The following is a 24,619-nucleotide window of genomic DNA, read 5'->3' as shown; positions in this document are numbered from 1 at the left end:
AATGTGAGACGAGATGGTTCTGCAAAGGGAACTTGGCATCATCACCCAAAGAAGAGGTTATGGGCGAAGTGAAGTTATCGGCTCACTTCCTCTGGAAGGTATCAGATCTGAGAATTAACACCTTAGAAACTGCAGAAGAGATGCCCTTAGCGGGTGAGAGGTTAGAGCTGCCAATCCTGCGATTCTCTAATCATTCGTATTTAAACCTGTACAGGCCTGATCACACTGATAGTTTGCCAGGCGACAACTGGTCAGTTTAAAAAGCTGGTCCGGTGGGATAGGGAGGGTGGGAGGGAGATGCAAAAGGGAGGGGATATGGGAACATATGCATATGTATAACTGATTTAATTTGTTATTAAAAAAATAAAAATAAAAAAAATAAAAAATAAAATAAAAAGCTGGTCTGGGCTTCCCTGGTGGCGCAGTGGTTGGGAGTCTGCCTGCCAATGCAGGGGACATGGGTTCATGCCCCGGTCCGGGAAGATCCCACGTGCCACGGAGCGGCCAGGCCCGTGAGCCATGGCCACTGAGCTTGCGCGTCCGGAGCCTGTGCTCAGCAACAGGAGAGGCCACAGCAGTGAGAGGCCCACGTACTGAAAAAAAAAAAAAAAAAAAAAAGCTGGTCCATTCCAATAATAGGTGGTCTTATTCTGGTTTTAAAATATCTTTATCTGGGCCTCCCTGGTGGCGCAGTGGTTGGGAGTCCGCCTGCCGATGCAGGGGATACGGGTTCGTGCCCCGGTCTGGGAGGATCCCATATGCCGCGGAGCGGCTGGGCCCGTGAGCCGTGGCCGCTGGGCCTGCGCGTCCGGAGCCTGTGCTCCGCAACGGGAGAGGCCACAACAGTGAGAGGCCCGCATACCACAAAAAGAAAAAAAAAAAAAAAAAAATATCTTTATCTAAAATATCAGTAGGGAAGTAGTGATGAGGTAAAAATGTGAAAACAAACGGAAGGATTCTGGTCATTTCCTGATCTATGAATGTCACACGTGAGAATCATTAGTGGGGTCCACCAGATAGTTCTAGTTCATTTCATTCTTAACGTGAGTTATGAGTTGTTTTGGCCAATGACATGTGAGTAGAAGTGATGTGTCACTCCTAGGCAGTCATGAGAGACAGTGTATGATTTGTCACACTCTCTTTCCCTCTGCCACAGAAATCAGCAAGGCTCCAGGTAGCAGCTGCTCCATCAGCCTAGTCCTGACTGAGGATGGTGTGGAAGGGCTTCCAGACACCAGAGATGAACACATAGTATGAACAAGAGATAAGCCTTTCTTCTGTAAAGACCCTGACATGTGAGGGTTTTTTGTTGTTGTTGTGGCATAAGCAACCTTATCCTGACTGACACATAAAGCATTCATACCACTGGGGCTCATCCTTTAGGTACTGGTGACTGCAAAAGGGCAGAAAAGTCATAAAACCTTGACACTCTACATATAGCACAAAACAGCTGCATGTGTTAAATAGTTTTGCATTAAGACTGAGTGTTTTTTAAAACATGGTGCCATATTACCCTTCCCTGATTTGACCCACAAAACTCCAAACACACCCTAAAGTCTCTTCACCTGGTCAACCTCAAAAGACTGTCCTTGATCAGATGGCGTCTCTATCCTTGTGTTAGTAATGGACCCTGTATCAGCCAGGGCCCCCACAGGAAATGATATACTCAACTCGCTATATGTAAGGGGACTTATTAAAAGGACTATTTATAAAGGTTCCCCTTGGGGAATAATGCAGTACGAGGGTTAGACGGGCAGAGTGTCATTTCCCCCCCAGGTCTGAAGGGACAAGTGAAAGGAGTGGCTGCCAGAGTCCAGAGAGACAGCCCCCTTATAGGAGCCATGACCTTCAGTTTTAGACATCACATGTGGTCCTCAGGCTCAAAACCAGGTGGAGAGAATTGCTGAGGGACAAACGGAAGATGTCTACCACATCTAGCACGGTTATAGCTGCAACCATCGCCACAACGTTCGTGTTGTCAGATTTCCAGACTATCTGGGTCCAAGAAAGGGGGCAACTTTGAAGCCCTCTTTAGCTTTGCTCATGACTTTCTGGGTCCAACAGGGAGCTCTGTTCTGGAGCCAGGCATTGGGTACTCACCAGAGAGTAGAAAGCCAGAGAGAGGGTCCCCTTTTTTTATCTCCTCCCCAAGTTCTCATGGTATTGGAGAAAATGATCACGAAGATCTTGTCTGAACTTATGATACAAACCCAGGACACATCAATAAGTCCTCATTCTTTAATGAAACATTTCTTTCTAGACATATGTTAACTCCTCTCCCCTTTCTCTCTGAAACTGACAACATTTCATGAAATGTACAATTACACAAAATAAAAAATACAATATATTTATAGATAATGCTCTAAACGGTTTTTCTTTTCCTTTTTTCTTTTTAAAAAATCCTTCTAGGCATTTGGGATTATTTTTCAGAAGTTCAGTCTACAAAGGAAACTTGAAAAACATCTGCTGAAGCCAAAGGAACACTTGTTGACACACTGGACAATAACAATACCACGAATTATCTGAGATGTATCAAACAGACCAGATCAATGGCAAACCCCAGTGTGTTTTGCTAGTTAACAAGACTTTACAAATGATTTAACCAGGCTGAGCATTTCATGAGTAATATGAAACTTAACTTTAGAGGAAAATAGTCTTACAGTGAATCGATACACAGCCTCATTTTCTGTTTGGAGAAATTCCACAAGCTGAAGTTAATTCCAGATCCTTACCCTGCCCTGGGATCCAGGTTCCAGCATCTACTAGACCAGATTACACTAGAATTGGACCAGGCTGAAGACCCAGACCCCAAACAATTCATTGGGTCATCAAGATAATTCTCTGAACTGAAGCCAGTCTTCTTGGAGCTCTGTGACAGCCCCAAGGACAAAGCAGGCAGGGGTAATGTCCCCTGGGATATGTGAAGGAAGGTCACTGGGCATTTGGAAGAGCCAAGGCAGGGGCCTGGGTCTTTCTGCTGAGTGGACTTTCTCTTGTGAAGCCAGCTGTGCGTTTGTTTTAGAACCTGCACCATGCGTATGTCCTGTGAGTCTGAGTCTCCAGGGGAGTGGTCTGGCCAGCCCCAACTGAATCAGAGCTTGTCTTTTCTGGGAATACGTCACTCACAGAAGGCCTAAATAAAGGTTTTCATAAGAGACCCATTGTTTCAAATTGGCCACAGGTTGATAATGGTTGAAGTTGTGTTTTTGAAAATATTCATACTAGAGAGAGAAAACTAAGTACCATTGTTTCATGAGGGTGGCAAATACTGAGGCGGAGCTGACTGTTTCTGACTCCCTCTCACTTTTCCAGGGAATTCACTAATCGTATTCAGACTTCTAAAGGCTGAAACTACAGAATTTTCATGTTCTTGGAGAGAGACCCTTACCAGTCACCATATGCATCCTGATTTCAGTTTCAACTCTGAAGATCAGATGGGTCAAAATAAAAGCCGCCAAAACACAAAAATCAGAGAAATGGAATCCACCCTATGAGGCGGGTAAGGCCTGAACCAGTGACAAGCTGCTCTATGTGCTGAATCAAAGTTCCCCTGGGAACAGGGGCTGCGATAGATCACAATATAAGAATGTAGGCTGAACCTCCATTCAGGGCCAAGAAAGGCCAAGAGAGAGCTTGGTGAAAGAAGACCCATAAAACACAGCACAGGGCTTCCCTGGTGGCGCAGTGGTTGAGAGTCCGCCTGCCGATGCAGGGGACACGGGTTCGTGCCCCGGTCCGGGAGGATCCCACATGCCGCGGAGCAGCTGGGCCCGTGAGCCATGGCCGCTGAGCCTGCGCGTCCGGAGCCTGTGCTCCGCAACGGGAGAGGCCACAACAGTGAGAGGCCCGCATACCGCAAAAAAAAAAAAAAAAAAAAAAAAAACCAGCGCAGGTCCAGAAGGGCCTACTCAGTCAAATCAGTGGGTCAGTATTTATCACACTGCATTGATTAAGGCTCTTGACAGTTGATCGTTTACATTCATACATATATACAGACATATATTATTATTATTAATACTTTGTTTTTTTGCTGTTTTAAGGAAAAAATAGTCCCATGCATTTCTTCTACCTTTCTTTGTATTCTTTTTTTTTCATCTTTTTTTTTTTAACTCCCAGCAATCATTTTAATTAGACATAGTCCTCTGGGGGTATATTCTGATCTTTAAAAAATACCACCTTTAATCTTTTGCAAATACTTTGTTTCAAATGAGGTTGATTTATCCCAAAGGAATTCTGGTGCTTGGGAGTGATCTCGGCTCTCACCAAAAACCCTCTCGTGCGCTGTCCTGTGTTCGATACCAATCACACGGGACTTACGGTTATGTAAACATTATTTTAAAATTATTCCAACATAAATACTCTTTTAAAGCTAACATACCACAGCTTTTAGCTCATAATGCCCATAGATGCCTTAATGAAATGCCATTCAAAACTACCTCACTGTTTAAAGTACCCCCGGAGGTTTCAAAATTATGTAAACAACATCCTCTACACTTCTCTAGGACAAGTGCCAAGTGTGGTGAATTCTGATTGCAGGTTGGTGACTGAGTGCTAGTTAGTCTGAGCAATGTCACCCATGCACTCTTGAACCCGACCGGTTTCAGGAAGTTAGTCACAGTAGACTTGTTCTACAAGGTGTTGATTCTTACATAACTTATAACTAACCAGTTTTCAATGATGTTAACCCCACAAAGGACCTGAATGGTCCCTCATTAGATGTCTTTGCACGTCTTGCAAATGCAGTTTGAGTTGGTTGTCAAGAGTCAAGGTCAACCACAGCAAGTGCCTCCAAAGCTGGAGGAATAGATGTCCTCAGCCCATGGAATCCCAAGGCCAGGTGGAGTCTTCTCCAAGTCAGCAAGGGCAGGAGGACAAGTCAGGATGTCTTCTTCTTGGCAGATTAGGGACTCTTACCAGCCAGTGTTCTGCTGAAGTCACAGCAGATGCCTTAGTCCTCTAATGCAGTTAGGGATGGGGAAGCCCAACGTGGGCAGGGAGAGCCGATGATGCAGAGGAAAGGCTGGAGGTCTCCTTGCTACGTGACAAGGATTCTCACACACCAGCTCCCTCTGTGCACTGCTTACTGTGATGCTTTTTTAGTCCTGACGCCCATATTCTCAGGTTTCATGCGTGACGTGTCCCTGGCAGAGAGATAGCAAAAGTCTGCAGCCAAAGCTGTGAGGAGCACATGTGCTATGGCCAGGCTTTTATCCTCATTGTGCAGTGTAGACAGAAGATGACCCGAGTCTCCAGGACATGGTCACATTGCCTGACACCTATGGAAGCACGTCCAGAAATAGAGGAAGGACCCACCCAAGAGTGGGCTTTTGCCTCATAGGAGCAAGGGACAAGGAGAATGAACAGGCATAGCCTGAATAGTCAGGGACGTCAAATATTAATCTTTAAAACTCCATGATTGATAACATTGCAGCTGGAATCAAAGGAACATCTTCTCTCCTTGTTTTGGCTGAACTTCATCAGATACACACACCTCCAAGGCTAGATTTTGGGGTTTTGTTTGAGAATAATACTGCAGACTGCTTTAGAGCAAATCCACAAGGTGCCATTGCTATAACAAAAACATTCTCATTTCCTGTTTTTCAAGAACAACATTATTTCTTCATGTGCAGGGCATCCTGAAACTTGGTGCTCGTGTACTGGGCCTGAAAGCCCTTCTTGTTGACGGTGTCGTCCGTGTGGAATCGAATCATCAGAGAATCCCCTGCAGAGTAGATTTCTTCCAATGGCTGAGGGGAGGAGAAAGGAAAACCAGAGGGACTTTAAGCCAGTTGGCTGTGGTTGGAGTTTAAAATAAGGAGAATGAGACAGAACTTTACACAAAGACATAGGATGGCTGATGATGCCGCAAGGCATCCCTGGCACCAGAGGCTCTGAAGGGCTACAAAACAAGCTCTTTTTCAAAGGAAAGCTTTTCAAATTCTGCTCCAGAGAGCACCCCCGCCCCCTGCCCCAGCCCTGCTTTTCCAAAGACAATCTGAAATGCATAGCTCATATAGAATCTGTTATTTATTAAGTGCATAGATTAATTAAGTGCACTTCTCTAAGCACTTTCAGATCTCATCTCATGTAAACTTTACAACAACTTTATAAGGCAGGTTCTCTCTCTATTCTATACTTGAGGAAACTGAGATGAGACTCAAGTTCACACAACTAGATAGGCTGCAAGCTCAGGTTTTTCTCACTGTAAAGTGTATACCATGAATCATCCAGCTCTAGGGTCACCACTGTGATGTGTCTTCCAGGAGACCTAGGACAAAGACCATCGTTGAGGTCTATGTCCTGTCCAAGGACAAAACATGGGATGGAGTCACTACATTTGTCAGAAAGGTTTTGCCAGGTGGTGGATGAAGGGGAGCCAGGTTCTGAGGCTGCTGTCTGCCAGATTCTAACAGAACCAAACTGGGCTTCCCATACATTTCACTGCTCAGGACCCTCCAAGGTTTTCCTCTGCATGTGGACCCCACAGTTTGAAAGACTTTAGCTCTCAAAGGCACTGCATCAGCTAAGTCACACTTCGGCATCCTTTCTTCTTTGGAGGGTGAGAGAAGATGAAGGGAAATTATTCAAAGACTCATGCAAATGCCAGTCTGAGGTTCTGTTTAGCACAAGCACTAATGACTCCAAAATGATTTAATGTAAGTCCAGCCAGTTGCAAAGAAGCTTGAGTGATCAGCCCTGGAGGGGGAGGAAAGGAGAGAGCTAGGGGCCCAGTGTGGGCAGTGCCCAGCGCGGTACAGCCAGAGAGGGCCCAGGACACTGAACTGGCCGGTCCACACACTTTCACTGAGCACCAACTACATGCCAGGCCCTATTTCAGGCGCTGGGGAAATAGTGATCAAAACAGGCCTGCCCTGTCCTGAGGAGGTGGCCCAGGAAAGAGGTGATCATGAGAAAAATGATCATAACCTTGAGCATAACTAATATGTTTGGAGTAAAAGAGTGATTCATAATTTTCACAGGCATTTGGTTTTATTGGGAGAGAGAATTGTGAATATGTGGAATATGCATAAGTATAATTTAAAAAAATTTTAAAGCCTGAAGGCTAAAGAAAAATGGAGGTGGGGGGGAGGTAGGGGGCGGGGAGAGACGAACCCTTTGCAAAACTAGGCAGTCCTAAAAAGGACTTGCTCTTACCTAGCTGACCTCGGTATTAGGTCCCCGGTACCTCCCAACCTCCTCTGCGACTACCCTCCAGTTTCCCTCTGTGCTCCAGCAGAGCGGGCCTCGTGGCTGGTGCTGTAAGCGGCAGGGACTCTGACGCACGTGTGTCTGACCCAACAGCTCCGCGGCCCGCCTCCCCCGCCTCCCCGGACTCACCCCGGAGCCGCAGAAGCGGCCGAGCCTGGGCGCCGTGCTGTCGTAGCCGTCGTACGCCTCCATGTAGTCGTAGCCACAGTCGGCCTCCTCCTCGACCTCAAATGTCCGGAATATCAACTCCACGCCGTAGCCGTCCTCCGCCACGATCACCCAGTCGCAGCGGGCCTGGCTCGGGTAATTGTTGTCCCCAAACTGGGCATGGGAATAGAGCTCTTTGGTCTGCACTTCGGCCTTCAGCCTGCCTCCGCACTCTAGAGCGGAGAGAGAAGCGCGATGCCCCCTCCGCACAGAGAGCGCACGCTCCGCGCCCCCTCTTCCCGGCCCCCAGTCTCTCTTCACACCCTCCGTACAAGCCAGTTTTCTCCACAAAGCCTGGTGCGTGCCCTGTGCGAAGGGTTGGGAAAGTTTCATCAGCCCATTTTACTGAGGAGTAAAAGAGATCCAGGAGTTTCAGGGCTCACTGGGGAGTCCAAATTGACCCTTACGTACAAACCAAGGTCCTGTGTTCCCAGATTGGGCCATAGGGAGGCCTCGGGGAATACCGGGGCATGCTACTGACAAAAGCCTTTTCCCCTCTCCAGTTATGGAGACCTGGGGCCAGTGGATGATTTGCCCGCCTGGTCGCTGGGATGTGATGGATCTTTACCACTTTACTGCCTGGAAGCGCTAGAAGCATCTGAAAAGGGCTCACACGTGCCCGGCCGACTTACTGTGATTTGTTATTTTGCCAGCAGAGGGCACCAAAAGCACATCAAAACTGCTGGTGAGCGCTCAAACCTGAAACCTCAGAATAGACCTGGCTGGAGCCTGCATTTGAGAGTCTAACTATAGGCCAGCTTTGAAACCCCTGTGAGTGTTACAGGCGAGCTGCGCCTTGTACTTTGGACTTGTATTCTGTAGCCTTGGCTTCTGCATTTTTTCACTGGGACGGTAACTCTGGTTGGCCTGAGTCCCATCCTACCATGTGTCTAGGCTGCTAGAGACCACATAATAAAAATGTGTAAATGAGAGGGATGGGAAATCAGAAAGCAACAGAAATTCTGAAGGCAAATTCCTCCACAGCAGGTCCTCAATGTGCTCCACGCCTCCTCCCGCTGGCTGGCCTGGCTTCCACACTGTCTGGTAACATTCCCCAGCCCAGCTGGAGCTCCATGTCCAGCCTGGCCCCAGTCCTGTCCGACTGCCAACTCTTAATTGTGCTCTAGCTTAGAATTTCTTCCAGGTCTGAGCTGTCTTTGGGAAATTTCGAACTCTTGAGACGTGACTGGCAAGGAAATGGGCACTTAGCAGGGCAGGATGCCTTCCATCCATCCTGCCAGATCCCCTCTCCATTCTTCCCCACCTGCTCTGGGCCCCTGGAGGCAGACCTCTGGGTCTACACGGATGAGCCCTTTGCCTTCATGATCCAGCCACAGGGAACACCAGCAGATCAGAGGAGGGAGGAGAGAGGTCAGGGCATTAGTCCCAGGCCCCCTCCTTGCCTGGTCCTCGCTCCTGCTGGGGGGTCCTCTGTTTGCCCCCCTCTATCTCCAGGCTCCAGGAACCGTTCCCTCCTCTGGTATCCACGCCAGGGGTAGTAACAGCCTTGCAGCCTAGCCCTGGTTGCAGCACTGTCCCCATGGTGTCCTCACACCCTGCCCACCCTTATAAACAGTCCCTATTAAATTCCCCTCAAATAACGATTCTACCTGAGTGTGCCCCCATTGCCTGCAGGACCCTGACCTACCCTGAGCACCCACACTCAGTCTGCAGGGACAAGAGGGTGACGTCACTAGTTAGTGGCTTTTCAACTTTACCGGGGAAGTGACAACGCAGCCGTGAACAGTGGGGAGTTTTCTCCCAAGCAAGGGCCAGCCAGACGGAGAAGGTACTGGCTGTCATTTTGTCTCGCCTGATTCATGTTTTCTGGTTCTGGGAAAAAACTGGGAGGAGGGGCTGTTAAAGGGATCAGAAAGCCTCACAGTGGTCATCACCATGATCTCAGACTCTGCGTGGGCTGCACGGTCACCGCTTTGCCAGAGGGCCAGGATCAGAGAGGCAAAATTGCTCCAAGGGCTCTAGTCCCAGGTTGTATCCTTTAAATGGCTAAACAGCAGAGCCAATGTGCTTACTGACTTTCTTCCGTTTAACACAGTAAATAATGTAAGTTATATGCATAAACATTTTCCTCCAAAGGGCTGAATAAAATTATTTATTTCAAGTGAGGAAAAATAATGGGGAACAAAAACACTTTTCATTTTCTGGAACTGGTCCTTGGAGGGTACAGGGGGCTACTCTCCACCACTCAGCACCCAGACTCAGGGTTTCACAGACCAGCAAAATTACAAGTAAAATTTTAAAGGTGCGGTGGGGGCGGTGGGAGGAAGAAAGAAAGGGAGGAAAGAAACGTGGCGCCGACAAAGGGTTGCCCCTTTAAAAGGTTGTCAGTGAAAGACATTAAAAGAAAACAACCCTTCCCCCTCTGGTTGCCTATGTTTCATTTTAAAAGGGACATGTTATCATACACTGCTCATCCCCCATAGTCAGAATGAAAGGTGGTCCTTTCCCTGCCCTCATCACCCATCTATCTCCAGTCCACGTGGGGATCAGCTGAAGGCCGGGCTCCCAGCCCACGCACCTGTGCTGTGCATGGCTTGGAATCCTCTCCTCTGCACCGAGGCGTCCGAATAAAACCGGAGAAACAGGCTGCTGCCCGAAGCCACCACTGGGTCTGGCTTCTTGCTGCCGCAGAAACGGCCGAGGACCGGGGCCAGGCTGTCGGGCCCATCGTACAGCTCCAGGTGGTCATAGGCGCATTCCTGGTGCTGCTCGATCTCAAACTCGTTAAACGTCTAGGGATGGAAGAGCAGAAAGTGAGGCAAGGTCACTACAGCCGGGGCGGGCCCCACCTCCAGCAGTGGGAGAGGAAGGGGCACGAGGACACGCATCTGCCCAGCCAGCTGTGGAGGTGGCATGGAGCCCGTGGTGATGGTGGCCACATCTGTTGAGCAGGTCTCCAGCTGGCGCCTCTCTAGTCCCCGGAACAACCCTATGAGCTATTGCTACCATGACCACTTTGCAGATAAGATGGCCAGGGTCAGAGGGTTTCAGTGCTTGTTGGTGTCTGTGCTCCTTCTGGCATGTCCTGCAGCTTCTCCCTCAACGATGGGAGCAGCAGTGACCGAGGTGTTCACTCTGACCCAGGGCTGTTTTTTGTTTGTTTGCTTTTGTGGTATGCGGGCCTCTCACCGCTGTGGCCTCTCCCGTTCCGGAGCACAGGCTCCGGATGCGCAGGCTCAGCGGCCATGGCTCACGGGCCCAGCCGCTCCGCGGCATGTGGGATCTTCCCGAACCGGAGCACGAACCCGCGTCCCCTGCATCGGCAGGCGGACTCCCAACCACTGCGCCACCAGGGAAGCCCTAGGGGCTGTTTTAAATGCTTTGTAAGTAGTAATCCTCACGACCCTGTGAGGTGTCTACCATGATAACCTCCACCTTACAGATGAGGAAACTGAGGCACAGGGCTGTCGGATAACTTGCCCAAGGTCACCCACTGGCAGAGTTGGGCCATGACCAGGAGGTCAAGGAGCCCTTTTGCCCTTAACCTCTGCACTGCACTGTGTGAATGAGCTTCATGAAGTGCGTGCTACTCCACGTCATTGTCCTGAGAGTGGCTGGCCAGAGTTGAATACTTTTTTCCATGCAGAGCCCTGCATTTTCTCACTCAATTCTGATAATACTGTAAGGGAAGAGCTACTATTATCTCCAGTGTGCAGAAGGGGAAACTGAGCCTTAGGAAAGTTAAGTGGCTTGCCCACATTCAAACAGCTAGAGAAGGATGGAGCTGAACTGGACCCCCAGCCAGCCTGACTCCAGGTCACACTCCTAACCATCACCAGGCTATACTGCCTCCCTCCTCTCTGTCCCCCCAAGACCGTCCCCTGAAGCAGGCCAGGGCAACCCCATAATTCCAGGCTGTAAACCAGGCTCTGCAGCCCCAAATGCAGGGCTTCTCAGGCGCTGGGCACAAGACTGGCCAATGGCCTGCCCATGGCTATGAGGGGGATGGGACAAGGTGAGAGGGGACAGTTTAACTGAAGACTTGGACCAAATGACAGAGAGGGAGAGAGAACATTAGCTGGCGGTTGGAAGGGATCGCAATTCACAAGAAGGGGCCCAGGGTGACAGAGTAGAGATGGAGGTAGAGAGGGAGAGATAGAGGGGGCACTGGCTTTCGTAAGAATGACACACGCATCTTGTGTGTGAGCTTTGCAATGGGCAAAGCTCTTCACACTGATAGGAAGGGAGGTGGGGCCGGAGAGTTGGGGTAGGGATGGTGGCCAGGAGTAGGAAGGGGGGGCTGGTGGGACCAGGGTGGGCAATGCAATGGGAGGGTGATGGTGGGCCAGGGAGACGGGGCGCTCCCCAAAAGTCCATAGGACACCCTGTGGCTATCCCTGTGCAGTCAAACACTAGCTTCCTGGTAAGTATTCAGCCCACACTCTGGTAGCAAAAAGGTAGAGCATGATCAGTATACCCACCATCCACTTCCCAAGGAAGTATTTAAGAACTAGCGCATATGTATGTGCCTCAGATAAATTGGAGGTCTGGGTTCATTCTGGCCACTGTGATCGGTTGCTTTATTTCCTCAGTACTGTAGAGAACAGGAAAAGACGTTTGGGGCTGTTACTAAAATCCTGTGGCCCTTCCAGGGAAGCGCCACTACCAGTTGTGCAAATTGCGCGTTCCCAACCCCAGGGCGCGCCATTCCCTCGCCGTCTTCAGAGATTTGTGTTGCCATGGCGATCGTCTTCCCGCAGATGGCAGCCTTTCTCTAATGCACTCGCTTGAATTCACCCTCGCCCAGATTCAAGGCTGCTCTGACTGACCCAGGAGAGCAGCCGAAAGCATTTCCTACACGGACAGCCATGCATATGAGGTGCCCACATGGGCACCTGTGGTCAGGGGCCCTGCCTTCACCCCTCGATGCCCCAGGCCTGCACCCATGCCCAGCCTGGGCGCCCATTCATCCACCTGTCCTCCTCACCGCTTTTGCCAGTAAAGACCCACGCAAGTCCCTGGGCGATTGTCTATTTATCATCACCTTCTCCTTTGTTCTCTCCCCTTCTCCCTGCATTATTGGTCCATAATTCAGGGGGACATCCATATACATTCTGAAGAGCTTAGCTATCTCCAGAGTTAGAATGACCCATTTAAAAACTATTTGTCTGCTGGAATACAACAACTTCTCCAGAAGGCAAGAGGGTTTGTTTTACACTCCACGATCTGGGAGTCCCTGGTGGCTGAGAAATAAGACTTGCAGGAAAAACTCATTTCTCTTTTGAAATAGCTGAGCATGGTGCGCAGACCACCACAATCGTATGCATAGATGGGACTTTAAAGAAAGGCTTGGAAGATATATATATTTTAATTCAAGAGAGAATTAGCATACATAAGTTAACTTCCTATTGTTAACTGGAAAAAATGTAAGTTGTAGAAGAATATGAATAATAGAATCCATTTGAGAAATGTGAGCAAGAAAAAGGATATATATTTTTTCCTGTGCATACCCACACAGAAATTTCTGGAAGAATTCACAAGAAAATGTTCAGAGAAGTCATTCCTAGAGTGAGCATGGGGATCTGGAAACTTGATTTCCACTTTCCAACACTCTGACTGACTACATTTTTTTTTTAACCTTGAGAATGTTTTCTTTTTTTTGTAAAATATTGTAACTGGAAACTATTGAATCTCAAACAGTGCTTCAGATCTGTGTGATGGGTGCCAGGTCATACTGACACCACTGTGAACAGGTGCTATTTACAGAGCTTTTCTCACCCACCACCCTGGGCGAAGGGCTTCAGGTGCCTCCTCTCTTTTAATCTGCACAACAGCCCGGAGAGGTAGGTTTCATTAGCAGCCCCATATTCCAGATGACAAAACTGAGTCCTGGAAATGTTGAGTAACCTCCTCAAGTTTCAGAGCTGGGAAGAGGCTGAGCAGAGACTCAGACCCGTGTCAGCCTGATACCGAAGTCCGTGTTGTCCATAAACTTTGAAAATAACTCACAAGTTTCACCCTGTGGCCCGCGGTTGAAGAGATGTTCCAGGTACACTCCCTCCGGCTCGGGTATTTGTCAGGCCAGTTGGGGCTCACCAGGGTCCCCTCTGCACTGCTGATCTTGTGCACACAGCCAGCTGGGGGTGACAGGAAGGGACACAGAAGAGAGAGAGAGGTAATTCATTTGTGGGCAGCAGAAGAGGCATTCCGGAAGAGTCTCTTCCCTGACCTCTTGTCACATGGTCATAATATGTGAGGGCAGGGTTTGGCCTCAGTAAAGAGTCCCCCAGCTCAGAGATCTGCTGATTTATTTGGCTTTGCTGCCTTCCTGGAGTCAGGTCACCTTTCTTACTACTGCTATTCTCATTGTGATTGTCGCTGGAAATATGGTAGAGACCACAGGCCCTGGGGTCAGATGGGCCTCAGTTCAAGTCCTGGTGCCACCACCTACAAGATGGGGGACTCTGAGCCTTGGTGTCCTTATTGGTAAAAGGGGTGCCAACATTGTAGTGGGGATGCATGGATTAAATGAGATAATGCATGTGAAATGCTCAGTAAGTGCTAACAAAGATCTCCATCACTATGCCTTCTGTCTTTTAGTTTCCAAAGCAATTTCAATTGGAGGCTACAGATGTTGGCCTGGTTACCATGCTATTTGCAAAGAGCGGTCCTGCGACTTGCTTAGTAAGTAACGTTTTGGCCAATAGCTAGAATTTGTCTCTATCTGTGTTGAACGCTGCACTAAGCACTTTGATTGCATCCTTTCATTTAATCCTTCCCACCTTCTAATTGAGAAAATAAGCTGAGAGATGGCAAGTGACCTGTTGGTCGGGGGTAGAGCCAGGCCTGCCTTTGCTCTTGCTGATTAGGAAATAGAGGGCACTGAGGAGGTACCACTGTTGTCTCTGCCCTGTGGCTTCAGGCTGAGGCAGCTGGAGGTTGAGAGTGGGTGAGAGGCAGGGGCGGCTGCACGGAGGTTCCCCCTCATTGCTGCCTCTGCTCCGCAGCCCCACAGAGAATGGGCGCCAACAGGGCAGCAGCTCAGACGTGGGATGTTCGCTGCCGCACTCCCTGCCACCCTGGGGGAACGCATACAGTTCACCTGATGGGACCTTAGCGGAGTTATATCTCTCCTGCCCCCACCCCCACGCCAGAGGGGCTAAACAAAGGTTTTTTTAAGTTCCAGAATGACAGTTCTTCCAACCCACCTCTCAACCCAACCTGTGACCTCCTGTGTCCAGGTCACAGCGCTGGGCTCGAGGGTGGGCTTCTGAAGATGTCTAAGCTCATTCTTTAACCTTCCGGGGAGGCCCTGACGAGTCTGTGTGGCGTCCCAGCCGGTATCTCTTAATTCTGAAAGGTTTATCCCAGAACAGGGGTGTGAGGTCTTCACATCTTCCCTCACCCTGATGTGCATGCAGGGCTCTGTGGTGGGGACAAGGCCTGGAGGCCTGTGTGTTCATCGAGATGCTCAAAGTCCCTTTGCAGGATGGGGTAAGAACATGGGAAGGCCTTTCCCAGAGTGACTGGACACGAAAAGCCGTCTGGCCTCCCAGTAGTGAATGGAGCAGGGAGCAAAATCTTCCCCAAATTCTATTTTACTATTAGACCTGCAAATGGTAAATATGATTATGACATAGATGGCTGATCTCTATCAACATTTCAAGTGCTTAATATGTGTCAGCCTGTCTGAAATACTTTCTAAGCATGCTCTCATTTAACCCTCACAAAAACTTTAAGAAGGAGGTATGTTTAGTCCGTTTGAAACAGAAGAGGACACTGAAGCTCAGAGAGGTTAACTAAGTCACCCAAGGTCGCAGAGCTGGTAAGTAGCAGAGCCAAGATTTAAACCTAGGTGGTCTGATTCTGGAGCCTGGCGTTTAACCACTTTGCAATAATAACTCCAGGAGAGCACTCAAGGGCCCTTACAAGCTTTCTGAAGGACGGACTGCCCTGGCGGAAATCACTCTTGAGCAGGAAGGTGGGAGGAGGGAAGGCAGAAGCTGAGCCTCAGTTCGGGGCTTGCTAGACCTGGAAGAAGCGCCCCTCGCTCTCACTCTTATGCAAGCGCACACTCGGGCAGCCAAGGCGAGCCTCCCAGCGCCCTCCACCCCAGCCACGGTCAAGACTCACCCTCTTTGCAGTCCTGCCGGTTCTCATGGAGCCGGTAGCCGTTCCTGCACCTGCACAGGTAGCTCCCGAAGGTGTTGACACATTCGTGCTGGCACCCGCCGTTGTCCTGGGCGCACTCGTCCTTGTCTGTGGAGATCAACGGACTCTCCTAAGAGGAACCACCAACTTGGGAACGTCCTTCACAGCCCAGAACCCAGCTCAAAAGGAGTCTCCACCAGGGAGTCTCCCTGATTGTCCCAACTCTGATTATCCTTCCACGGGGCCGAGGGTGGGGCAGCATTCCTTGGATACTATCTGGCCCTGGTACATACTGAATTCCCCATGCTCCTAAAGCACTTTAATGTATATATAGGTTCTCCCCTCCTGCTCTCCACCCAAACCAAGGAGCTCCTTAAAGGATAGGTTAGTATTAATAATAATATTAACAATAATAAAAATAACCACCGTGCACTGAGTATTTACCCTGTGATGGACACTAATCACTCTATTATACCCTCTGTATTATCTAAGTTAATTCTCACACAACCTTAGGAGGGAGGTGACTTTGCCCCCAAACCCTCTGTATTATCTAAGTTAATTCTCACACAACCTTAGGAAGGAGGTGCCTATGCCCCCATTTTACAGGTAGGAAACTGAGGCTGAGAACGTTAACATGCCCAAGGTTGCTCAGTGAGCAAGCAGTCTGTGTGACCAGATGCCTGGGCTGTTACTCCACGGCCCCACACCTCCTCCTGCCTGTGGATCAGGTAAGCGTGCGAGCCTTGGGCCAGGCGGCCCAGTGCCAGCCCTGCTCCTCCACTTCCAGCTGTTGTGACCTTGGGGAGCCCTTGACTTCTGTACCTCAGTTGCCTTACCTGTAAAGTGGAGTCAGTTATGGTGTCCTTACCTCACAGGATTGTTGAGAGGAGGAAACGAATTAGTACAGGGAAAGCACTTAGAACAGCGTCCAGCCCCGAGTCAGTGTTAGTTTTTATTTATTATTATGGATGGACTCAGATGTCAGCTGTTGCTGTCATTATGGATCTTGTAGCTCAAGCCGGCACAGCATGCAGCCCTCTCCTAAGCCAGCTTCCTTCCCTGTTAACCAAGGACCAACCTCCATCCCCAGCCCTCCCACCAGGATAACTTCAAGGGTCAGGGACATCTCCCTGCTCTCTGTACCCTCTGCCCACTGTGGGTAATGTGTCACTGAACACTTGGTGCTTTAGTTTTGCCCTCTGAGTCTATGAGGACAACTAAGAATCCTTAAAGAGCCCGTAAAAAATAAAGAGATGGAGACCACCCAACACTTCAGTGCTGGAACCACGGGCTAGAAAGAGGCAAGGAAGGCTCCTCCCCAAGCCCTCTGGGGGAGTACAGCCCTGCCCACACCTCGGTTCCAGACCTCTGGCCTCCAGAGCTGTGAGAGACAACATTTTTTGTTGTTTTGAGCCACCTGGTTTGTGGTCGCTTGTTTTGGTAGCCCTGCAACAACATAGCCACCACGCTATAAAACCCGGACCGAGGCAGAGACGCTATGAGGGCAGGGGCAGTGGGCAGAGAGGGGCGGGCGGGTGCCCCGAGGCTGGGAGCCCACAAAGCCGTGTTGCCCTCAGCCTGTGGTCTTGCCCCCAAACCCGCACACCTGAGAAGAAGTGGGCCCTGAAGCCGCGTTTGGAGACCGTGTTGTCGGACTTGAACTCCACGCGCATGTTGTTGCTCTGCGAGGTGATGACCTCGGGCGTCTCGGAGCCACAGAACTTGCCGTGCAGCCCAGCGTCAGGGGACAGGCCGCTGCGCACCTCCACGAAGTCGTATTTACACACCTGCAGGGGGGAGCCATGGGGAGCGGCCCGGTGCCCTCCAGTCCCCGCCGCAGACCCTGGTGCATGGCAGGGCTGCCTTCCTGAGAGCTGCACCCTGCCAGGTGGGCAGTCGAGCTCTGTCAGGCCCAGCGGGAGGGTCCTCTCGACTCTTACTGGGATCCCTCCAGCCCAAGGTGCAGACAGGGGGCACGCCTGACTAGCTGTCCAGCTGTAGGGCTCTGCCTGGGCCTCGGCTGGCTGACTTGATCATCCCATGACCACCGCCCAAGGGAGGGAATGGGGTGTTTATGCCACCCTGGTCCCCAGCTGCATCTCACCGCCTCCATTCCTCCCAGCTGGACGCCAAGCCCCAGATTCCTACCCCAGGGAATGGACCTGTCCTGACCACCTCGCCCCGCCCCCCCGCCCCCAAGACCCACCTCCTCCTCTCTTGTCCTGATTCTCCTCGGATTTATCAGTGAGGAGAGGACCAAAGCCCTCCATCTGCAGAGGGTGTGCCGCTGGAACTGCCTCACCAAACACCCCCCAGATTCCGCCCAGCTACAACCCCACGACCCTAGGAGGCCACCTCCCCGCCTGCTGAACCCCTCGGCAGTTTTCAGCCCTGAGCCACATCCCAACACGCTCCCCAGTCAATTGGAGTGCAGAAACATACATCATTGCCTTCCAGTTCAAACACTTCAAACTGAAGGGAGATCCGGTACTGAGCGGGGGCCACCACTTGCCAGACACAGTTTTTGTTGGTAGGATACTCCTTTGGCCACCCAGGACTGGTGATGGTTCCATTCAGCTTGGTAATGAAACCGCCACAGGCCACTGCACGGGGCGGGGGGGGGAAAAAGCAAGATTCATCTGGTTTTATTTCCAAGTGGCTGCAATTTCCCCCAAGCAGCAATAAGCCCTGCTGTTCTTTAATAACAGCAGCAATAACAACAACAACAAATAGACCATCTGAACTGATTAATTCAGCCTCCTTTCTTCTAGTCTGTTTCAACTGAGGATTTGGAGGGAAGGAGTGGAGGACAAGTCTTTACAGCTTTTTAGAAAAAGACGATGCGTTTGTGCTTTACCTCTCACTCAGTGGCATAGCTGGGGACTTCACATGACTTGGACCAAGGATCACACACACACTTGTAGCTGCCCAAAGTTGCAAGATTTAGAAATGTTTGCACCAAGCTAGGCAATGTCCCTGGGTTCCATGAACAAGCAGACTCATTCAGGTGGGCAAGGAAAACACCACCAGCCAGGTAGGAATGGAATGAATGAAATGCACTATTCGTTGAGTCACACCGAAGTGCTCATACTTATTCTTTGCTTTTATTTGCTACCTTAGTAATCATATGAATTTCACACAGTCACAGAAGAAAATGAACCGTGGTTCCACCTGCACAGTTGCTGGGGTGGAGTCCGATAAAGTCATCTCACGTTTGTGGCTTCATCGAGTTGTTTTTCCCCCCAGGAAGGAGGAGGATCATCCCCACAGCTGTCCATTGTTACTTCACAGCCAACCAGCTGCCCCATCTTCATCTGCCCCCCCTCTCCTAAGACTTGTCCCCCATCCCCTCTCACTCCAGCTTGGCAGGTCCAACACCAACCTTCACACGCCTTCTTGTCAGAGGCCAGCTCATAGCCAGGATCACACACACACTTGTAGCTGCCCAGAGTGTTCACACAGCGCTGCTCACACCCGCCGTGATCTGGCCAGGAACACTCATCCACCTCTGTTGGGGAGGAAGGTGACCATGGTTAAGTCATCACAAAGCTGCTGGGTCTGTTCCCTGTCGCTTTCCACATCCCGGGATTCCCTCTAAGAAAAAGAGCAACTCCTGGTGACCACCTTCCAAGGAGTCCCCTGTCCACCTCTCAGAAACCAGCAGCAGCCACAGCAGCGAGTGGGATCTTGACAACACACAAGACTAACTTGTTAGCCAGAAGCAGGGCTCCTTTGAGAGGAGACCGGGCCTGGTATAACTTCATTCTTTTCAGGGTTCAGTCGGCAGTATTTGTGATCTTAGAAAATCTCAAAGTTTTCATACCAAAGACGATCAATTTCAATGCCGTAAAATTGGGGGTCCCCCATAAATGCAGAACGTCTCAGGACATTAAGCGAAGGGTAAGGACAAAGGGACACATTCCTAGATGAAGATGTATAAGTATTCTCCAGGGATAGAACCAGAAGCTGTGATTTAGCATTTTATCACTAATCTAAAGAGGTGATCTTCAAGGTTACAGAAGACGCTGGCGCTTAGGTGAGCCAATGCCTCCAGGAGAAACCACAGGAAGAGGCCACAGAGAGACAGAGTTAGCAGGGGAGTTACATGGGATTCAGCACCGACAAGTGTCCGATGATGTGTCTGGGGCAATTAAATAGCAGCAAGCAGGACACTGTCCAGAGGGAGAACGTGGGACTCATTGGAGAATCTCCCCGGACATGTCAGCCCATGCACCACTAAAGAAAAGAAAAACCCAGTTCATTGGGCATCTCCAAGAAGAGTATCAGAAGTAAAAGGAAAAGATCATTGTTTTCTGTTGCCAAGTTGTGGTACATTTATCCCTAAAGAGCATGCAGGTTGTAGCCTAACACAGCTGCAGAGTCTAATGAAAGGACAACTAGACACAGACATCTTCAAACGACAATAACAAAAGCCCAGCCTAGGAAGAAGAAAGGGTTGGAGAGTGGGTGGAAGTGTTGGTTCCTAACGCCAGGGAAGGCAAGAACAGAGCAAGGACAGAATTCACGAAATCTCAAGAGACCTCGCATTACACATAAAATAAATGAGGACACTTTCAAGTTGGTAAAGACTTGAGAAGATCCCCAGTCCTGCCACCTCAGCAAGGATCCATTTAGTAACATTTCTGGTAGGTGGCTTTCCAGACCCTGCTGGAAAACACCTAGATAGGAATCTTACTGTTTTTAAAGGTATTTCTTGTCCTTTGAAATTTGAATTGTTAAAAACTCTGACTCCTTGCAACTTCCAACCCAATGGTCCAGCAGAAAATGCAAACCTTCCAACCACCATATCTCCTTTTTCCAACTCAAATAAACTCCAACTCAAACACATTTCCTTCCAATCTCCCTGATCCATGATGCACAAAATACTCATTACCCGGTGGCTCATCACTGGGTGCAGGATAGTTTGTAAATATCCCATCATTTCATATAGTGAGGAGTAAACTTAGGTGACTCTAAGAGTGATGTGTTCTTGGGCTCAACAAAAGCTTAAATAAGTCAGTCAGTAGGGGAGACTGGGCTTAGGAGACACGCTCTAGACAAGGGGTTGAAGTTGTCCATAGCTTCAAATAAGTATAGGTATTAAGTTTGCTAAAGTAGTAACAATCCTGCAGTTGTTTACTACTTTACAGTAGGCAAAGTACTTTCTCTGACATTTGCTGAAAAGTATAAAAGGAGGAGAATCAATAACAATGAGGAATAGAAAAAGTCCAGTCTTTAGAGTGAGCCAGACAGACCTGGGTTGGATTCACCAGGGGATCTTCCTTCAATAAACTGGATGGTTTGACCTTTCTGAGCCTTCCTCCACTTTTAAGATGAGAATAATATCTGCTTTTAGGGTTGTGGTGATTGAAAATGATGCCTGTGAAGTACCCAGCATATAGACACTCAGTACACATTAGCTATTGCTCTAGAAAAGAGCAGGGTTGCTTTTGAAATTCCAGTGGATGGAGAGACACAGTGATGGGAGTAGTGAAAAGGATAAGGTTACCTGGCATCCCTGAATCAGGGAAGAGTAGAGTAGGCCTGGGGAGGGGAGAGAGAGACAAGGCAGGAACAGAAAGAAGGAAAAAGTGTCAAGGATGGGCCAATGAAGGAAGACTAGACGGGCAGGAAGGCAGCACAGCAGAGTCAAGAAACTGGAGGGAGGGCGGAAAGGAACCATGGAAAGAGCCCATCAACATAGAGCAAGTTAAACAAAGGGCCAAGCTGGGTGGTTGGGGGAGAGGAGACTGATGCCAGAAGATGCGATGGGCAGGACACACGATTGTCATAGGCAAGAAAAGGAGGACCACTGATAAATCTCCTGGCACCATCTTAGCCATGTGGAGGGAGAGAGGCTGGTGGATTGGATTTGCACCTAAAGCAAAGGGAGTATATTTCTTCCAAAGACTAGAAGGGTAGGATGTTCGGCCCAGGAAGATGGGTAAAAGGTAAACCTTTACACCTGAGCTCTCTCCAGAAAGAGCAGTGGGATGTTTGGCCATTTCCACCCCTGCTCCAGCTCGGGTATATGGTGTGGAAGTGAATCAGGGGCCCTGCTCTCAGGGGGAGCCTGGGTGTCCTCTGCATCACCTCCACACTGGAATGAAGTATCATCTGCTTCAAGCCCACAGGCTCATGCTTGCTCTGGGCTACAGTGGCCAAAGCCAAGCAACCCAGAAAAATCTGGGAGAGTGTGGGGGTGGGAGAAGAAACTGAATCAGGGATCAGCTTTGCTGACTCTGGCCTTTTTTTTTGCCTTCTCCAAGTAGTACCAGTGAAAGAAGGAAACATTCTGAGGTTAGATAATGAGATGACTGAGGTAGGATCCCAAACACTGTTTCAGAGAGAGTTAAGGAAAGGGAAGGCAAGGCACATCCCTAAGCTTTTGAAGTACCTTGAAGGGAGCCAGTCCCCCACATCACAGATTCCATGGTGGGCCATCAGCACTGGGACTGTGGAGCATGGGGATCAAGGTGGGAAACCCTCCCATTCTTTCTGTGGGGAGTGTGGCACCAAAATGGCCTTGCCAACCCGAAAATGCACTTGCCATCTCCCCAAGTAAGTGGAGATGCGAGGTGCTTTGCCTGCTGCCCGGCCAGCAGGCTCTGAGAGGGACTTCCATCTGGCGCCAGGAGAGGGATGCAGAGGCCAACTGGCACCCTGGACAGAGCCACGTGCCAGCTGGGCCCTGGGCAGAGACTCCTGCCAACTGGCACCAAGGCAAGAGCTTCTTTGGCTGGTCCAACTCTTCTGCGTGGCCTTTGTAGTTACTCTTCCACTTTCTTTCACTGGAGAAGTCCTGACACACGCACTGGCCCGTGTGCTCACAGGACATCCTACTGACAGCCTTGCTGGAAAAAGGCTGACAAAGAGCTGGCTGTGTCAGGGCTCTAGACCTGGGCTAACCTGTGCTAGATCCCATGTGACTACTGAACACTTGAAATGCAGCTATTCTAAATTCAGATGTGCTGTGAGTGTAAAACACACTGGATTTCCAAGACTTAGTGTGGAAAAAAAAAGCCATAAAATCTCTCATTAATATTGTGTATATTGGTTACATATTTAAATGATAGTATTTTTGATATATTGGATTAAATAAAATATAGTATTAGGGCTTCCCTGGTGGCGCAGTGGTTGAGAGTCCACCTGCCGATGCAGGGGACACGGGTTCGTGCCCCGGTCTGGGAAGATCCCACATGCCGCAGAGCGGCTGGGCCCGTGAGCCATGGCCGCTGAGCCTGCGCGTCTGGAGCCTGTGCTCCACAACGGGAGAGGCCACAACAGTGAGAGGCCCGCGTACCACAAAAAAAAAAAAAAAAAAAAAAAAATATATATATATATATATATATATATATATATATATATAGTATTAAAACTAATTTTGCCTCTTTCTTTCTCTTCTTCTTCTTCTTTTTTTGTAAGGTGGCTGCTGGAAAGTTGAAAGTTACATTCATGGCTTGCATTTGTGACTTGCCTCCTCTTTCTGTTGGACAGCACTGCTCTGCACTGTGGTCTCTGGCCTCATTCATCTGCGTGGGAACCCTGAAAGGTAGGCAGAGCAGGGAGCAAGAAGCCCAATCCACAAACGAGAATCTGAGCCTTATTCATTCATCCGCTGCCCTGTAAGTATTTATTGAGCCCACTGTGGGTCTGGCACTGTGACTACGGCAGAGGACAAAGCAGGCAGGATCAAGTCTCAGAAAGGAAAACTGACCTGCCTGAGAGCAGTGAGCTGGTAAGAAGTGTGAGGGCAGGGCTAGACCCCAAACGGCAGAGGCTAAATCCAGGGCCCTTCTCCCTATACTCCCATGGCAGAAGGGTGACGAATGTCAGAATCAAATCAAAAATTCAAATCCCTTCACTTTACTTTCTCTTTTCTCTGCAGAGGAAAGAGAGTGAGCTGTGAAGTCCTGCACATGCAGGGCCTACTTCTAGCTCGGCCACCTTAGAACTTCAGTTTCCTCAATTTTAAAATGGGGGTAATAGGGCTTCCCTGGTGGCGCAGTGGTTGGGAGTCCGCCTGCCGATGCAGGGGACACGGGTTCGTGCCCCGGTCTGGGAAGATCCCACATGCCGCGGAGCGGTTGGGCCCGTGAGCCATGGCCGTTGGGCCTGCGCGTCCGGAGCCTGTGCTCCGCAACGGGAGAGGCCACAACAGTGAGAGGCCCACGTACAGCAAAAAAAAAAAAAAAAAAAAAAAAAAAAAAATGGGGGTAATAATGCCAAGCAAGGGGTTGCTCTGGAGACAAAGTGAGGTAGTTGGTACAGCTTCTGGCATACTCGATAGATGTCTTTTCTTTCTCCTTTAATAGGTCCCAAAGAGGCTTCCACCAGACATGACTCCTCTTTGAAGATTCAGGGTCAAGGTCAATGCCGTATAGTTCTTTCTCTTCTAAATGTGGCTCTCTACAATCCTTCTTGACATAAAAAAGGTGTCAAGCTGGGCCTGTGCACTAAGTTAGCCTAGATGGGCTTCAATTAACACCTTTACAGGCATCTAAAAAGCTGTTTGCCAACTGACATGTCCTTGAATATCTAGGCTGGGTGCTGACCCCACCCCCATGCTGAGTGAGACCCTCCTCCGATGTCAACACTTCCCTATCACTGCCCACTGGCTCACAGGTCTCCTTTGTCACCTTGAGCTCTTAAAGACAAGGACCTTGTTCTCCTCTGTCCCACAGCCCCTGAGACACAGTTTGATGACTGCTGAATAAATGTTCAAGGTAGAAGAGGGAGAAGATGGCATTTTCTAACCACTAAAATGGAGCTAGTTATCATGGTTGCTCAGAGCAGGCCAAGGCTCTAGACTCAGTCCCTTACAAACCGGTTTAGCATCACAGAGAGAAACACCCCTCTCCACTGCACTGACTGGCATCTCCAGTAGGGTTGCCACAAAAAAAGCAGAAGGCTCCATTAAAGTTGAATTTCAGATGAACAATTAATTATTTCTTAGTACAGTATGCAATATTTGGGACGTACATATACTAAAAGATCATTCTTTATCTGAACTTTGAATTTAACTGGGCAAACGGTTTTTAAAAATGTGTTCAATCTGGAAACCCTAACCTCCAGTTTTAGCTGGTTCTCT

At 49.5% G+C, this 24,619-nt stretch overlaps 1 protein-coding gene across 2 annotated transcripts in view; it reads right to left on the bottom strand.

Moving 5' to 3' along the window:
* Nucleotides 1–5,612: 5,612 nt before the first annotated feature.
* TLL2 (tolloid like 2) overlaps nt 5,613–24,619 on the bottom strand; it is a gene marked incomplete at its 3' end in the record, with an annotated part of 140,217 nt that continues 121,210 nt past the window's right edge. For both annotated transcript variants that reach the window (XM_081232006.1, XM_081232005.1), the window contains exons 14-21: nt 18,911–19,036; nt 17,971–18,131; nt 17,135–17,315; nt 15,511–15,636; nt 13,387–13,514; nt 9,956–10,169; nt 7,339–7,589; nt 5,613–5,747 (exon numbers count right to left, since the gene is read on the bottom strand). In XM_081232006.1, coding sequence (XP_081088132.1) covers nt 5,613–5,747; nt 7,339–7,589; nt 9,956–10,169; nt 13,387–13,514; nt 15,511–15,636; nt 17,135–17,315; nt 17,971–18,131; nt 18,911–19,036 — 1,322 coding nt within the window. The remainder of the gene's footprint in view (nt 5,748–7,338; nt 7,590–9,955; nt 10,170–13,386; nt 13,515–15,510; nt 15,637–17,134; nt 17,316–17,970; nt 18,132–18,910; nt 19,037–24,619) is intronic.

The sequence above is a fragment of the Mesoplodon bidens genome, assembly GCF_964165515.1.
Source record: "Mesoplodon bidens genome assembly, chromosome: 1".
Taxonomy (NCBI): Eukaryota; Metazoa; Chordata; class Mammalia; order Artiodactyla; family Ziphiidae; genus Mesoplodon; species Mesoplodon bidens.
This window is presented reverse-complemented; position numbering and strand designations above follow the sequence as displayed.